Below are 17,953 nucleotides of genomic sequence, written 5' to 3' on the forward strand. Positions count from 1 at the left end.
CGGGATCCATCTAGAGGACACGATAAACCCCTAGGAACGCGACCCCTTGCCCCGTCAATGTTCGGGCGTCCTGACCTCGGCGGGCCTTCTCTATTTAGAATATAATTGGAATCCTTTTCAATAAACTTATCTTGAGCAGATCCTGTCGCCCCCGTCTACAACAGCTAGAAATGGAAAGTCTTTCTTTCTGTGCAAGGTCCACAATGTGACTACTACACTTTATTTAGTAACTTAATAATAAATAGGAATCCCTTACCTCAAACTTTGTTCAATTGTACGAGACCACGACGTCCACGGGCAGTTTCACAGATTTCTTAATAATTCTTATATAAGATAAGTACCTGTGGTATTCTTAAACGTTTTTAACAGCACAAAATTGTCTACTCCACGATGCACTTCTGCTACAAGTGATTCACAGCTCAGCTCTTTCAGCAATGACGAAAGCGGATTGTTGACGGCAATATATACTAATGCAACAATGCTGAATAAACAGATGAAGCAACAATTAGTTTCTTAGGTAACATAACAATGCACGCATGAGTTCATATAAAAGCTGACCATTATTGCTGACGGCAACAATGTAACACAACAATGCCGAGTAAACAGATGACGCAACAATTACTTTCTTAGGTAACAACCATTGTTGTCGGTCTATATTGACACATTGTTGATATGGATATTATACGTTCTCCTAGGTAACAACAATGCCGAATAAACAGATGACGCAACAATTAGATTATTAGATAAAGGAATGGAGTTCAATACGGTTCATTCAGGCTATTATACGGCATGTTTAAGAAACGAGAAAAGATCCTTACGTCATGCTCAGCCAAGATTGTTGCAGGTGTGGTTTGGAAATTCGAATGCTCCTTCTTGCATTGTTATGCACGCAGGTGTTCACGTAAAGGCTAAACATTGTCGGTCCATATTTACACATTGTTGGTAGTTGAAAAAAAATTACTCTAACTTATAATTTGGTTACATTCAGTTATAAATATATAAAGTCGATAATTAATATTAAATGTGTTCCTTATCAGAAGGAAATAAATTTCAAAATAATGAGAAAAGGCATAAGAAGGAATTTCAATTTCATTGCCCTTATTGAAAAATAACGTCGGGTTTTATTTTACTTGATTAATTTTAAAAATAATTTTTCAAGGCTTCGGGGCTGTTGACCCCGTCACCCCTGGACCAGGGAAAATGTTTTCGGGGGACTTGAGGGACGCATGTTTCGCAGTTCTGGCGTAGAGAATGGAAGTTTAATGCCTCTGAAGTTGGCTGATCTCTCTTTTCAAGGAGACTGAGATGGAAATCATAATTGTTATCTCTTTCTGGGTCTAATCCATGTCACAATGGAGACTTATATCGCTCATCTACTGAACGTATTATTGAATTGACGTAATAGAATTCTCCTTGAGAAGCTGGTGGTGGCTCAGCTGGCTTAGAAGCCATCTGCAATTTATTTAATCGAAGATTCACAGCAGCCCGCCTCTGCGGATTGTTCTCATCCAATTTAAACCAGACCCTGATTCTTTAAATCACATTTTTATGTCCACTAATTCACGCATGGGTCACCGAAGTTGTCAGGTCAAATTCTGCCATCGGAAAACTTGTCCCAAGAAATACACGAGCTGAAGACCAGTCAGTGTCGATACGAATTTTGAAGTAGCTTGAAGGTGGGTAAAGAGGTAAGGCTATGACATCATGCTCGCCCCTTCCCCTTCAATGCCGCTGTTACGTAGCACATGCAAGCACAACACGCGCCATTATGGGTTTACAGGCCAATTCCTTACCCGCAACAAGCATATTTTGGAATTTGTTCGACAAACGTTCGCCACAAGTGTAATGAAAATAATATAGTATATTTTATTAAACATAAGCATTAAAACAAAAACATTCACTCCCCCAATATTGTTAAGTTTCAGCTCTGACACACAATTATCCATCAGCCAATTCAAAACACTCGCCCGTGAAAGAGCATTTGACGGATAGAGAAAGAGAAAGATTGGTTGCCACTGCACCTTATTCGTAAATGCTTTTACTTCGCAATCCACTCTCAGTAAAAAGGGCGCAAGTAGAAAGCGACCTTCAAACAAAACACTTTTCTGATCGAGCGCTACAGACATTGCAGGAGGATGAGGAAGGTGGCTGTGCTCTATTTGAACTCATGGACATGCTGAGGAAAACCAGGAACACACGAGATTGGTGCTCCTACTTCAATTTAACCGCGTAGCTTTCGACTTCCAGAATTTAAAAATAGTATTAAAATATATTAAAATTGTCCGTCAATCACAATAAAGTAATATAAGATAATTAAATGGTTAAAATATTATCCTTTGTTCCGTATCGAGTACTCGATTTACATATGGAACATTCTCGACATGTTTCGGGTTTCATAGACCCGTCATCAGTTGTATGTTATAAACTCTTAATTCAATTACTAATTTTCTAATTTTCTTATAATTTCTTCGTTTTTCATATTGTATCAACATTTGTTGTTGTGTTATATATCATTGATGCAATCGTATTGTCGGAGTGATGTTAATGCTGCGTATATTGGTCTGTGAATTAAAGGATTCAAACCATTAATGAAATTGAATATAGAAAACAAAATAAATAAATGAAAGTAAACGTATAAACTTACCAGAGAAGTAATATCGAAGTTGTAAGAGGAGAGATCAGAAGTACATCGTATCGGAGCGAGGTTGGTTATTGACTGCGGTGTTAGTGGGTGAAAGGTGGTTTGTCAGGGTTGGGGTCAAGGTACTGGAGTGCATTAAAAATGGGGTTGTTAAGCAAAATGTTATTATCATTAAGGCATATGTTTTGTTTATAAGTTTGATATATGTGATATTTTTCTATTGTATCTCTGTGTCTTTTGTTTTTTTTTACTATTTTTACTATGTCCATTGTTTCATCAATTGTGTTGTAAGCATGTCCTGTATTGAGAATGTGTTTAGAGTACGCAGAACTATCTTTATTGTGTTTTATGGCTGCTATGTGTTCTTTGTATCTGTGTGTGAAAGTACGACCGGTTTGACCTATATATATTAGTGGACAATTCTTGCATTTCAATTTATATATACCTGGTAAGTTATATTGATTGTTTATGTTTATTATTGGTTTTTGTTTGAGGATGTTTTTTATTGTGTTTTTTGTTTTGAAGGCTGTTTTTATTTTATTTTCTTTAAATAATTTGGTTATGAATTTGGTTTCTTTTCCTGTGTATGTGAATGTGGCTCATTTATTTTGTATGTTTTCGTTTTATTTGTAACTTATCTCTACTTCATGTGAATCCTCAAATCAAAAATTGATGATCCCTGGTGTACTGTTTGCCAAGTCTCTGAGATGGGTTCGTTTGCAGGAGTTTCCGGACAAGGTCTTCCGCATCTGGCGACAAGCTTATGGGAAAGCGTACGATGTTCTGTAGGATTTTACTGTGAAAGACAGGTCCATTGTATTTACAATTTAAAACATTCTTATTAAACATGCCATAAGAATTAGTATTTCTAATGCCTGTGACAGCTCCATTAAACTGCTTGGTTATATCTAATTTGCATGGAGAACTCTGACGCAGGTCATACAAGAGTCAAGGAAAATTGTACTTGTCAAAATATGTTACTTCCTGGCTTTTGCAAACCTTTAGATTACAGACGCCTCACATTTTATCGATGTCCTGCACAAACTTGCTTTCGTAATGTTTGTACTTGCATTTTGTTTCCTTGCGATTAAAATGTGTGCCCCTGCTCTCCTGACATTGAAAGAGGCAGTAATGTGTTAGCCTCAAAGTGATCTGGATGTAACAGTTCAAATTGAAGTGATGTTCGCAGTGAACGCATATGCTGGGTCATTGAATACTTACTTGAGCACCATTTCATCGGTGTCACTGCCATGGATTTCAAAGGGCCAGCGGCCTACCAACATCTCGTATGCGATTACGCCAACACTCCACCAGTCGACTTCCTGTAACAGTTCAAAAAGAGGGAATGGCTGCAATCAGTCATTTTCACTTCTTCCCACTGTTGAAAAATTTCACGAGAGTCTCCAGAATGAGAGAAATTGAGGAAGGAACTGTGTTCATCTCCTGCCTGCAGGTTCTTTTGTGGCTCCAAACCCTCAGATGATTATAATGCATTGCCTTACTAGTTTACATTATTCATACTTAACATAAAACAATGACTCGTTGTTCTCCGACTATCAGGGTATGAGATACTCACAAAGCTGTATCCACTGCCTCGCAACATTTCCGGGGCCATGTATTGGGGTTTACCGCATATCCCTTGGGCAATTTTGTCCTGTTGATGGAAAAATCATTTTAAATAACCGTGACAGAAATATGAGACAGGAAGCAACTAGAAATTAACTGTTTGGTACCTGGAACAAAGCTCTGAGCTTGGCTTTAGACTGAAGACATGAAAATTAGACAATTCCAGCAACTCCTGCCCTCATAACCTATATCTGTAAGACCCCTCTTGTCTTAATACTGTATTCCCATCCGCTCCCCTCTTTTCCAAGCTAGCAAAGTGCAGGAGTTTCTCCCACCTGTATTATGTAGCATTTCTTCTCTCACTGTATGTCCATCCCATTGTAAGTAAACTCCATAATTTCCCCATCATAAGTACACATTTTTTCATTGAGGCTGAAAAATCTAAAGTAGCTCTTGTTTGAACAAAATTTTCTAATTTTTTATATCTTAGACTAGCCCCTTGCTTCATCCCCCTAAGCATCCAATACTGCCCCTTCTTTAAACCTCAAAGTATGTACGTATGTATTATATTTCATATCTGGTATATGTTAATGGTTTCTGAATTTCATAACAGCAACAATTTATGAAACTCTAATAGAGCTACAGGTATTAGTTCTGAGTTCATCCCGTCAAATTGAAAGAACTTGTGACATATTTTATTACACTTTCTCCATTTGGAATTGCTCTGAAATAAGCAGTAGTGCCAGACAGACACTGGTCCATGTAGCCTATGTGACCCTGCAGGTAAAGATAAGGCAGATTTAAATTTACCTCTGTGTCGTCGAAGATTTCGCACTGCCCATAATCACAGACTGCGATGTGGCCGCGTGCATCAATTAGGATATTTTCTGGTTTCAAGTCACGGTGTATGACATTGATCTGAAAGGAAGAAATTAACGAGTTTTTGCACAGTTTCATAAAAGATGGGACATGTTGCATTCTAAACGTGGTAGAAAGATTAGTATTACAATTTTGTTTCCTGCTAGATATCACTTTAATGACGAGCTTAAAAATCTGTACTCCTCCCCCAGTATTGTCAGGGTAATTAAGTCGAGAAGAATGAGATGGGCTGGGCATGTGGAGCGCATGGATGGGGCGAGAGGTGTGCACCGGGTATTTTTGGAAAGCCTGAGTAGAAGAGGACGCTGGGGAGATCTAGACGTAGATGGGAGGATAAATTCAGGCGGGATCTATGGGAGATAGGAGTTGAAGGAGACAGGGTCCGGTGGAGGGCTTTGGTTGATTCGGTAATGAACCTTCGGGTTCGGTAAGCCATCTAGTTAGTTATCAATTTAATTAAAATGCCATATGTACTGTTATTGTTGTTTCCCACAGAAAGAAAAATTACATGATGTATGCAGAGCAGAAATAAAGTACTGAATGCAATCAAAAACTGTTGCGGCCACATAGCCACTTAGGTAGTTTATTTCAGACAAGTGAAGGGAAGTTTGCTTACTTGATGCAGGTATTCCACAGCCAGGATTATCTCCGCTAGGTACAGTCTTGCCTCAGCCTCCGTAAAATAATTGATCAGGCAGAGCAATTTGCGCAAGTCTCCACCAGGATAATAGTCTGGAAAAATAATAATGCATTATTGTTACTGTAAGGACACTTAATGATACTAGGGGTCAGTGAGTGCTACTGCGTTATCTGTTGAATTTGACAATGGAGTTACTGCAATGTGATCCTCTGCAGAAGACTGGAAACTGAAAGATTGTTTACAAAGAAGCAGCAGATTTGTTCCTCAGTGAGGGATGAAACACAATCTGTAGACGGTCCTGTTGCGAGACAAAACCCACAGCCCATGCAGGACACTGCACTCGGTGTTTGAGGAATAAATAAATAACATGCTGACCTTTCTTCCTCCGGTCGACATGGTGGGTGCTACCCGTTCTACAAATTGTAATTTAAACTTATTTTACAGCTATGTACACTATAGGTACTGTATACAGCTATCAGTTCTGAGCAAAGATGATAGGACAGTGTGTCAACACCACAGCACGCAACACGTGTTTACTGGAATCATTCAAACTGATGTACGTACACTCAGTACAGCAGACCACCTCGCTCAGCAGGAGGATTTGCCATATCATACATACTGTCTGTCTGTCTGTCTAAAGTAATAACTAACTCAAACCTGAAGGCACCCTGAATGTGGTCCTAAAAATATTGAATGACACGAAGAACGTTCCCTCTGTTGCAGGTGCTGGCAGTGACCATTGAATTAAAAAGAGAAACTAAGAAATTCCGAAACTAGAAAAATGAGGTGAAACGCTGGAAATTGTTTTTTATGTACTCACCAAGTGCGAGAAAGATCTTGGACGTTGTCTTCATGGCGTAATAGACTTCTACCAAGAATGGAAATCTGTGGCAGAGTTTATGGACTTTTAACTCTGTTTGGTAATATGCTGAGTTGCCGTCAATGGGTATATCCATGACTTTCATCGCATATACCTTATCTTTATCCACGCCGCAGTTCTTCCTCATCATGAAAACTTTTCCAAAACCTGTAACGGTACACGGTTATGATTCTTGTTTCTTTCTGCTCAATAGTGGTCTCAGGTATTTGTAGACTGTCCCTTTATAAAGATCATTATTGTTTATAAACCTTTGAGAATATCAAACATTTATGTGATTGTGTACTAACATAATGAATTTGTGGGTCTTTATCTGTACCAAGATAAAGACACAGACAACATTCAAGAAAATATTCAGCAATGAGAAAGAGAATGGTATTGTTGGCAAAAAGTGTATTTTGATTTAATGTAAGCACAAAAGAATTTTGAGTTGTTTCCAACTGTTCTCAACCACACCATGACGTCTTGTATTTCTGATGCTTCATTTTGCTCAAACATTGTTAATAAAGATTTGGTTTAGAGTTTGTAAATGTTGTGGTTAGATATCCACTGACCATAATCACATGTCTGATTACAGTAACAGCTGTTGGTGCTTCTACTTCTACTATTTTGCCCATTGATCTAGAGGATTACAGAACATCAGGCCTTTATTTATCAGCAGAGATAGGCAAGTGCTAATAGAAATTTATACTTACCTCCTTCCCCTAGAATTTTCAGCTGTTTAAAGCATCTCAGTGTTGTTGGGTGAGGCTGCGAACACTGGAAAGAGAGGATATGACAGGCAAATTAGTCAGTGTCTGCTTGTCAAATTGACAAAGTTACAAAACTCCTCATACACATTAGAAAAGTAACAGTTATTCTGAAATCAGTCCAGTCCATACCCACACATCACATACAAGATGTTTTAATCTTTCCCTCTCGTCTGTGCTGTCTCATGAGTGTTCTTCCCTCTACAGAGCATTTATAATCTCTCCTGTGTGTGCTGTATGTCCTGCCCATCTCATCCTGCATGGTGTATCATTCATATACTACCTGATGAGTGTACTTTATGCAGGTCATTAATTTTCAGTTTCATTAAATGCGTGGCGAAGGGACATGAATTGTTGTTAGGTGCTCATGTGGACAATAAATTCCCTGCATCTACAGAATCTGACATTCATTGCCCTTTTAGTAGAAATTCATCCCTGGGACCTATCTTAAAATAGTTGAACCTGTATCAAAAGTAATAATAGCAGGTCTACATGAACATGACTTTATAAAGCCTTCAAAGGATTTACTTTAATTTCAAATACTAAAACCAATGAAATAAAATATAATCCTTTAAGTACATATTTTTTATTTACTTTTCCAGTTTGAAAATGTCAGGATATTCGGTCTCTGGGCACAGATGTGAATCTAGGACTCCCTAAATATGAAGCAGGAGTGCTAAGCAAACACTTGCCAGCTACAACAGCATTTGCCTATCCTCAACCTGGGGAGGCGCCCGATGGGGGACTAGCAACCCCCTGAGGGGGTCGTAGTACCGTGAGAAAATAACATTTACAGGCTTATGTGACAATACTCTGCTACCGGTGTAAAAATCTTCAATAAATATGATAATTACAGCACCCATAAAAAAGTACGGCAATTTAAATATTGCTTGCTGTGTGCATCTGATTGTTTCAAAAGTATTAATTTTGACTAAGTTTGAGATTTACACCCCGAAAAATGATGATAGCAAAGAGCTCCAGACTTACCGACCCCACATCCACTTCAGGAAGCCACCATCTCACTGTCTCACGAAGTTCAATTATGGCCGCGACAGTCACATTGTATATCGTTTTTATCTGTTGTATAAGGAACTGCAACCAAGAGGAAATAACATTTACACGTGTTATTTATGGAAAGGTCTTCAATGAATTTGGCAAAACAAAAATATGCAGGCCGAGCTTTCAGCACTGAACTTCCTCAATATGAAACAGGAGTGCCAACATTTCGTCACAAGAGACCTGTAAAGTTGAGTGCTGAGCCAGTAGTGTTGGCAACTCGTGACTTTAAACATGTGTCAAAATGAAACAGAGGGACACGACATTCAGATATTGATAAACAGAAGCAACCAACAAATTTGTATTTGAAGCATTTATTCTGTTTTGTTTTAAAAATGTATTGATCATGTGTGTACACCAGCCCTCAAAAAATACACTTCCTATAAATGCATATCTTATTTTGGATCAGTGGTACCAAAATGAATATTCTTTGTCAAAATATTTGTGCAATTCATTTTGATACAAAGATTATCGCCCTCTGATTGGACTAGTGCTTGTCTAATCTCTAAGAAACTGCTTAAATATCTGGTGCATGGTCACCCCTGACATTGGTGAGATTTTAGGTTCTCACAGCAACAAATATGAATATGAATGTCTCCTAGGACGTTAATTGACACATCAGTTTTGATCCTTTTCCCTGGTGACAGAAGTAGCAAGCACCTCTAAAAATGTCGGTTAGCTGACACATGAAATTCACTCCAGATTTATCATGATGACCAAGACACATCACTGAATCTTGAGGAGTGAGATTACTCCACTTCACATGATTATATTGTCGCTAATTTTTATTTCTGTGTATTTACAAAGTTCTCACTTTCATTATCATCCAAAGAAAACTGCATGGCCCTTCTTTCTTTCCTTCGTGGCAACTAAATGCTCCACTTGACTGGGCTAATCTAAAAGTTTACGAACTGCCAAGTAACTCATTACGTAATTCTTTCTACTTGCCACTTACACAAAAGAACGGTGCGCTTTCATTTTTGGACATGTTGGAAAGCTGATTGTTACCCCAACTGAATACCAATTATGACGATTACATTCTACAACTGGACATTTCGACAGGAATGTACGAGTGCTTCTCAATCCACAGCGCTGGATCGGACGAGTTTGTTTGCCGTGTGGATGTGTCGTGTGACCCAGGGTGCACACATTGAAGGACTGTAATTAACGCGGACAGTTGTCGCCGCTGACGGTGTATGTTGTGCCCGTGTAAGGTGAGAGATAAAGTTTTTATTAAGTTTTGAAACCGCACCATTCTTTTGTGTATACTCTTACACCTCAGGACTTTAGTCTGACATGTTCAGTCAGATAGAGTGATATTGTACCTACCATGAAAATACATAAAATCATTAACGTTATGGCCAGGAAAAGGACAACAACTTCTACTTTATCCTCCTCGTTTACCAGCCGTGTCAGATCTCTGTCTTTGTTGTCTTGTAAGAACGTAACTGCAACAGCACAAATCACACCATTAGTAAGATCGTGAAAGTGCGCATCATATTTTGGTCTTCATCGATAAATGGACACTCGTCTGCTCAAGAAATTCCTTTCTTTTAATGAATCTCTACTGTCAATACTATATTAAAAAAGCACTGCTCTTTTACCACATCCAACCACCGCAATTAGTAGAGCTGTATTTTTTGTGTAGATCATCTTTAATCTAGTACACAAATTATGGGAGCACAAAAGATTCTGAACTTCGTGGTAGCAGACGATCTCAGAATGCAATCTGTCCCTAATTTATTCATGAATACAATTTTGATTATTTGTTATTGCTTCTAAATATTTGAACTTAGCAAATGTAGTGCTTATTCTTTAGCATATTAAGTTTTGTAGCCGATAGCCTAAACGTCTGAAATTAGGGCTCCCAAGCATAGTTTCTAATACCTCCAGACAAAAAAGATGTTAATCACTGCAACCTACGTCTCTAGTTTGTTATAAAGTTGTGATATTCAAAGACATTTCTACGTAATGTTAAATCACAAATAAGAATTCATTCTTAGGAACTAAATTCCGAAAACACTTTTTTAAGTAACACTGGCTTGTTAGTAGACAGTTGCAGTTGCGATATTTATCTCGGTATTCCCATTACATAATTACATCCATTTTAAACACAAGCAAATTAAAAGAAATTTAAACATCCACTTCCACTTACCACTCTTTATTGTCTGCATTGCTCGACAAAAAGACGTGGGTTGACAATGAACAATTTAATCAAAACTAAAAGGTCTTTTTAACAGCACAAAATTGTCTACTCTACGACGCACGTCTTAAACAAGCGACTCACAGCTCAGCTCTTAACGCAATGACGAAAGCGGATTGTTGACGGCAGTAATGAAACACAACAATGCCTAGTAAACAGATAACGCAACAATTAGTTTCTTAGGTAACAACAATGCCTAGTAAACAGATGACGCAACAATTAGTTTCTTAGGTAACATAACCATTGTTGTCGGTCCATATTTACACATTGTTGATATGGATCTTACACACCTTCGTTAGGTTTTTTTGCCGAATGACCCTTCCGTAAAGACGTACTTACGTCAAAAGAAAGCCGCCATTAAATGTCGTACTTTAAGAAATATATTGTAGAGGTTTTACTATAGCCTACAAGTTTTCGTGATTCTGCGTTGTTTCTTTTGTACGTAGAAAGTTTGTTGCGATGCAAACTTGCTACTCTGCAAAATACGGAAACATTTAACTTTTAGGCCTAAAATACACCGGTTTCATGTAAGCTACGAGTGATTAGGAATGTCAAGAAATATTGGTTGACAGTCGAACCACGGACCTTTTCGGAGAATCTGACGTAAATACGTCTCGATTATATAATGAAATAAAATGTAATGTAATAATTCTTATATAAGATAAGTACCTGTGATTTTCTAAAACGTTTCTAACACCACAAAATTGTCTACTCTACGACGCACTTGTTCCACAAACGACTCACAGCTCAGCTCTTAACAGAATGACGAAAGCGGATTGTTGATGCCAATATATACTAATGCAACAATGCCGAGTAAACAGATGACGCAACAATTAGTTTTATTAGGTAACAACCATTGTTGTCGGTCCATATTTACACATTGTTGGTAGTTAAAAAATACAAAGAGAATTAATATAACTTATAATTAGATTGCAGTCAATCATAAATGCAAGACCGTCTTCCGATTTAAAGAGTTCCGAAATTAATTCAAGAGATTTTTTCGTGTTGCTGCAAATTTGAAATATTTACCATAAAAGCAAAAGGTATTTGAAGTACAACAAACTCGTGCTGTAGAAAACAGTTCTACCTCAAATTGTTTAGTATTCGTGACAGCACAAATAAAATCAGACGATCGGGCGTTGCCAATAACACGACATAGATACAACCAGCAGCTGCTATTCTACCTTAAGGACGAAGGTGGCTACAGAATTCCTCCGGTAGGCAACATTACAGAAGTAGAGTCCTCTAGATTCAACGAGATCTACCATATCGAGTTGCTGGCATGTGAATGTTTAACGATTGCACACCAACACTCACTAAACCATAGACAATTACAAATACAATTGCAAATAATAATAATATTAAATTAGAATCCCTTACCTAAAACTTTGTTTAATTGTACGAGACCACGACGTCCACGGGCAGTTTCAAAGATTTCTTAATAATTCTTATATAAGATAAGCACTTGTGATTATCTAAAACGATTTTAACGGCACAAAATTGTCTACTCTACGACGCACTTGTTCCACAAACGACTCACAGCAAAGCTCTTTCAGGAATGACGAAAGCAAAAAAAAAATACTAATGCAACAATGCCGAGTAAACAGATGACGCAACAATTAGTTTCTTAGGTAAAGGAATGGAGTTCAATACGGTTCATTCAGGCTATTATACGGCATGTTTAAGAAACTAGAAAAGATCCTTACGTCATGCTCAGCCAAGATTGTTGCAGGTGTGGTTTGGAAATTCCAATGCTCTTTCTTGCATTGTTATGCACGCAGGTGTTCACGTAAAGGCTGAACATTGTCGGTCCATATTTACACATTGTTGGTAGTTGAAAAAAATTACTCTAACTTATAATTTGGTTACATTCAGCCATAAATATAAAAAGTCGATAATTAATAATAAGTACTTTTCCTATAAGAAGAGAATAAATTTCAAAATATTCGGAAGAGAAACGAAGAAGAAACTGCATTTCCAATTGCCCTTATTTAAAAATTTACAATTGAAAAGATTATTTTTGAGGGGCCCGAGCGCTGTTGAGCCCATCGCCCCTGGGTCGGAGAAAATGTTTCCCCCGTTCGAATCCCGGGGAAGATGTTTTCTGTTGTTCGGATAGCGACCACTAGGGAAGAATGGCGCTAAGGCAAATTCTGTCTTTTTCCTCGGAAATGATTTGACTGACTAAGGTCACAAGCACGAAAACTGTCTGAGACCCAGAAGATGAATTTTTAAGAAACTGTCGTATTTCATCCTCAGTAAAAACTGTGGAAATCGAAATTGATGGTTGACATTTCTTTACTCGTTCGCTTGAGAATTGTGAAGAAGAAACCTGGCGCGATTATTCCATAAGACAAATGAGAGAACACTGGAAGGTCAGAAGACTGGGAAAAGTGTCCTGAGTTCGATTTCCTTCAAGGGCGCTTCCTTTAACTCCGAATCTAAGCGAGACAGAACAACGGCGCCAGGATCAGAGAGAAGAAGGCCTCGACACTGGGTTCGACTCCTGACAAGAAGAATAGTTTATGTTGACAGGAAAACATCCGCGTTAAGAGAACGACGCCAGTGCAAAATTCTTTCGTTTCGGAGAGGAAATTACAGGATCTTAGGTCACAGACCCAAGTCTCTCTTAGGAAAACACCATTCCTGCGTAAGGAACGCATTGCTGGAAATGGTAAACAGAGCCTCATAACTGAAACGAGAGTTTGGTCGCGGCGAAAGCCTTGACGGTCTGTTGCTGCTGATGAGAGGTACATATCGCGTGAGGCAACTCGTCCTTCTTGGAAAGGATTTTGGTTGGAGAGTTGTATGGAATTTGAACCCAGAGGTCGCTCACGTCAGCTGAAGGTCTCAATGATTTGGGAGTGGCGGGCCACCCTCCTTTTAAATTGTGCCCTTGTATTTGCCTTACAACTGAGGAAAAGCTCGTAAAACCGCATCCCCAACTTCCTACTAGCGCCAAGTAAAACTTCTGTGATTTCCTTATCAAAATAGTCGTTACCCAATTAAATTTCAAATGTGTCTTGTCTAAATAAATCATGTCTCGGATCCATCAAAAAGTTTTTCCGGGCTTTTTATCAAAGAAGGATCACGTGCATTGACCTTCTACGATTTTATTCCGAGAAACAGAATTTACGTTCCTTCACTTCGATGCCAGCAGTTAATATGAAGGTTTCATGCTTGCCAGTTGGTTCCTCATCGTTTAAAACTGAAAAGCATCAAGCGACTTTCGCTACTGTTACGCACTGAACTCAAGGAAAACTTCTTAGTTTTCACGACACTTCGTGCATGAACCATCAGCTTTAGCAAATTTAACGCTGCATTCTGTATTTATGGGTTGCATTGCGAGCAGTGATTATTTGCAGTTCTAAAATATTTTTTAGACCGTCTTCCGATTTAAAGAGTTCCGAAATTAATTCAAGAGATTTTTTCGTATTGCTGGAAAGTTGAAATATTTACCATAAATGCAGAAGGTATTTGAAGTACAACAAACTCGTGCTGTAGAAAACAGTTCTACCTCAAATTGTTTAGTATTCGTGACAGCACAAATAAAATCAGACGATCGGGCGTTGCCAATAACACGACATAGATACAACCAGCAGCTGCTATTCTGCCTTAAGGACGAAGGTGGCTACAGAATTCCTCCGGTAGGCAACATTACAGAAGTAGAGTCCTCTAGATTCAACGAGATCTTCCATATCGAGTTGCTGGCATGTGAATGTTTAACGATTGCACACCAACCCTCACTAAACCATAGACAATTACAAATACAATTGCAAATAATAATAATATTAAATTAGAATCCCTTACCTAAAACTTTGTTTAATTGTACGAGACCACGACGTCCACGGGCAGTTTCAAATATTTCTTAATAATTCTTATATAAGATAAGTACCTGTGATTTTCTAAAACGATTTTAACGGCACAAAATTGTCTACTCTACGACGCACTTGTTCCACAAACGACTCACAGCAAAGCTCTTTCAGGAATGACGAAAGCGGATTGTTGACGGCAATATATACTAATGCAACAATGCCGAGTAAACAGATGACGCAACAATTAGTTTCTTAGGTAACATAACAATGCACGCATGAGTTCATATAAAAGCTGACCATTATTGCTGACGGCAACAATGTAACACAACAATGTCGAGTAAACAGATGACGCAACAATTACTTTCTTAGGTAACATAACCATTGTTGTCGGTCCATATTTACACGTTGTTGGTAGTTAAAAAATACAAAAAGAATTAATATAACTTGTAATTAGGTTACATTGAATCATAAATTTAAAAAGTCGATAATTAATAATAAGTACTTTTCCTATAAGAAGAGAATAAATTTAAAAATATTCGGAAGAGATACGAAGATAAAACTGCATTTCCAATTGCCCTTATTTAAAAATAACGCCCGGCTTCAGTATACTTGATTAATTTTAAAGATGATTTTTAAGGGGTCCGAGTGCTGTAGAGCCCATCGCCCCTGGGTCAGAGAAAATGTTTCCTTCGTTCGAATCCCGGGGAAGATGTTTTCTGTTGTTCGGATAGCGACCACTAGGGACGAATGGCGCTAAGGCAAATTCTGTCTTTTTCCTCGGAAATGATTTGACTGACTAAGGTCACAAGCACGAAAACTGTCTGAGACCCAGAAGATGAATTTGTAAGAAACTGTCGTATTTCATCCTCAGTAAATACTGTGGAAATCGAAATTGATGGTTGACATTTCTTTACTCGTTCGCTTGAGAATTGTGAAGAAGAAACCTGGCGCGATTATTCCATAAGACAAATGAGAGAACACTGGAAGATCAGAAGACTGGGAAAAGTGTCCTGAGTTCGATTTCCTTCAAGGGCGCTTCCTTTAACTCCGAATCTAAGCGAGACAAAACAACGGCGCCAGGATCAGAGTTTTTTTGCCTCCAAGAGGAGATTACGGAAACGAAGGCCTCGACACTGGGTTCGACTCCAGACAAGAAGAATGGTTTATGTTGACAGGAAATTAGCAGCGATAAAAGAACGACCCAAGAAAATTTCCAGGGTTCGAGTCTCTCTTAAGATGTTGAAGCAAACTATTCTTTGGACTTTATCCATCGTCCAAGACCAATAACCAATTAAAACGACGTTTCGGAGATTGGAATATTACTCCGTCTCCAAGTAAAAATCCTAAATTTCAAATAATGTGAGTGATGTACAGCATCCCTGACGTAACCCTTTGGTAACTTGATATCCAGGTGACAAATTGTTTCCTATTCTTATTTTAGATATGGAATTTCTGTACAATGAATAGACAGATGACCTGCCTTACTCTGCTTGAAGAGAAGTTGCAGCATATGACAGTTTCTCTGAAATCATTAGACTGTGATGCATAACAAGGCCTGTCTCTGCCAATTCGCCGTACTACACAGAAGACCGGAAGGAATTTTTTGAGTTCTCTTACAAATTGCATAAAATGAACTGTCGCATCCGAACTGCGGACCACATGTTGAGGGTCCCTTCGGATATTGTTTCGATAGGGATCTTGGAGAATGTATGTAGCCTCCACTGTGGGAACCTTGTGGCCGGGTAATTCTGTGACCGCTGCAGCAGCCAGACCATCCCTGCTGGTGTGTGTCTGTTCACGCTCGACCTAATGGAATTCGTAAGTGTGGAGGCAGTGGATCTGTGAAGTGGCAAAAGACGAAAACTCCATTTGCCGAGGCCTTTAAATGCACTTCGAAAACGAGTATCGGGGGGACATCGCTTTCACACTTTATCGGAGGCAGTCACGCTGTCTTCACGATTTGGCCGTGGCAGTCAAGGATCCGGCGTTTCGGCATAACCACCTTCTTCATTATTATTATTAATTAATAAAGTAATCCATTTAGACGACTGAAGATTGTTCTTGGGCTTTCACTCTTAAACGCTGCCCTACCCACGAGCTCCAAGGCCACCAGACAAGATCGCATCCGCTCGGCACATCTTCAGTTCGTATCCTGACGCGGGGAGTCAAGGGCCCGATTCCCTGCCAGGGATACGACAGTAACTCCGAGTCTGACGAAGACAAATCACAGCATTTCCTACCAAATCAGTGAAGGCCACGCACAAAAGACTGAAATAATATTTCAGTGTGCGGCAGCAACTGGCAGGCTTTCTTCTCACGGCTCCCGTCAATGCCAGTGACACAAAGAGCTGACCCTCTTACCTGAGAACTGGCACCCCCAGAATTCAAATCCGAAAATCACTGACAAAGCCCTCGCACTTCCACGGGACGAGGGGTGTCCATCACGACCATAAACTGCCAACAACTGATGACCTGAAGGAAAGAGGTCACTCGGAAGACTTGGGAGCGTGTGTCAGGATAATATTAAAACGGATGTGACGCCCCTTCCGCTATGCGCAAACACGGAGTCGGCTGTCGATTTTCCCAGTCCCCGACGGCACAGCCACCAAATGTCTTGGACGGCTTCGTATTTGTTTGCTTGTTAAATGGTCAGATGTAGGATGCGAAGAGGTGACCTGCAGTTTGGCAAGCCATGGCTTCGTGCTGTAAACCCGAAAGCCTCTCAATGCGCACCAGAGCAGAAATCTGTGCCCCCTACCGGGCCGGGATGCAACTACCGACTTCATTAGCGAACCTGGCGGCTTCACGCTTCAACTGTTCACGAGTTCCTTCGTTACTATGACAACGGTTTGGCGGGGCGGAGACCGCCCGTTCGTTGTAAAGAGTCATAATCCCCACAGCGGCGTCATAATGCTGTATCATCCGATCAGCAAGTAGACTCTGACACGGCTTGTGTCTGAAGAAAATCACGGAAAATATACAGTCCGCAAATTCACTGGTCGCGAGGAGTTGAATAACGCGCCGAACACTGTGCGAAACCGCAAGTTTTCACGGCCAGTGACTGATGTGACTATCAATCCCTGATGATGGAGGCAGAAACAGGCCCCGAAACATTGTGTACAAAAAAAAAAAATTTGTTCACACCAACTGATTCTTAAGCAGACTCGCATGTTTCGATCTCTGTGCGTAATTTAAGGAAGCTGTCGGTTGCTCACAGCTTCGGCCTCAACAGTTGTAACCGCCTGGTTTATCCGAGGTCTCGTCTTTCGCCCTCGTAACATTTTTTATTTGTTTTTAATGACGATGTCTCTTAAATAGGCCACGCACACGGCGGCCTCCAATTCTGCTTCGAAATTGATCAAACATTTTCAAAAGTTGAACTTCCTGCTCCATAGAGTCCAATTTTATGCAGTTCCTTCCAGTGGATTGTTGCCACTGAGACGTGTTGCGTTTTCTTTGCGGTACGGACTGCATTTTCAAATGGTATCTATTATCGTACGTCAAAGAGAAGCGAAGCGAAGTTGGGA

At 39.5% G+C, this 17,953-nt stretch overlaps 1 protein-coding gene across 3 annotated transcripts; it reads right to left on the minus strand.

Moving 5' to 3' along the window:
• Positions 1-1,841: 1,841 nt before the first annotated feature.
• On the minus strand, positions 1,842-12,153 carry LOC110830807 (ribosomal protein S6 kinase alpha-4-like). Of its 3 annotated transcripts, XR_015533524.1 has the most exons (12): positions 11,992-12,153; positions 10,564-10,759; positions 9,738-9,856; positions 8,340-8,444; positions 7,299-7,362; positions 6,547-6,753; positions 5,703-5,818; positions 5,018-5,125; positions 4,218-4,295; positions 3,863-3,963; positions 2,645-3,437; positions 1,842-2,561 (listed from the first exon to the last, which is right to left on the minus strand). XR_015533524.1 is itself a non-coding variant. In XM_087342340.1 (11 exons), the coding sequence occupies exons 2-11, from the start codon at positions 10,580-10,582 to the stop codon at positions 3,299-3,301; spliced, it is 1,056 nt and encodes a 351-aa protein (XP_087198466.1). In that variant the 5' UTR covers positions 10,583-10,759; positions 11,992-12,153; the 3' UTR covers positions 1,842-3,298. The 3 variants fall into 3 exon arrangements, 2 of the variants coding, with proteins under 2 accessions (XP_087198466.1, XP_087198467.1); XM_087342340.1 differs by having other exon boundaries at positions 1,842-3,437; XM_087342341.1 differs by lacking the exon at positions 11,992-12,153 and adding an exon at positions 11,281-11,351 and having other exon boundaries at positions 1,842-3,437.
• Between the last annotated feature and the right edge of the window lie 5,800 nt (positions 12,154-17,953).

Source organism: Zootermopsis nevadensis, unplaced genomic scaffold (genome assembly GCF_977971745.1).
Source record: "Zootermopsis nevadensis isolate Lab colony 2312 unplaced genomic scaffold, Znev_1.0 Znev_ptg000003l, whole genome shotgun sequence".
In the NCBI taxonomy this organism is placed as follows: domain Eukaryota; kingdom Metazoa; phylum Arthropoda; class Insecta; order Blattodea; family Termopsidae; genus Zootermopsis; species Zootermopsis nevadensis.

Excerpts from the sequence above, each read along its gene's own strand:
- LOC110830807 (XM_087342340.1), bottom strand. Across the intron at positions 8,445-9,737 it reads TGATTTTATGTATTTTCATG|TTCCTTATACAACAGATAAA; the intron begins GTAGGTACAATA and ends TCTTGGTTGCAG. Across the intron at positions 6,754-7,298 it reads GAAAATTCTAGGGGAAGGAG|GTTTTGGAAAAGTTTTCATG; the intron begins GTAAGTATAAAT and ends GTACCGTTACAG.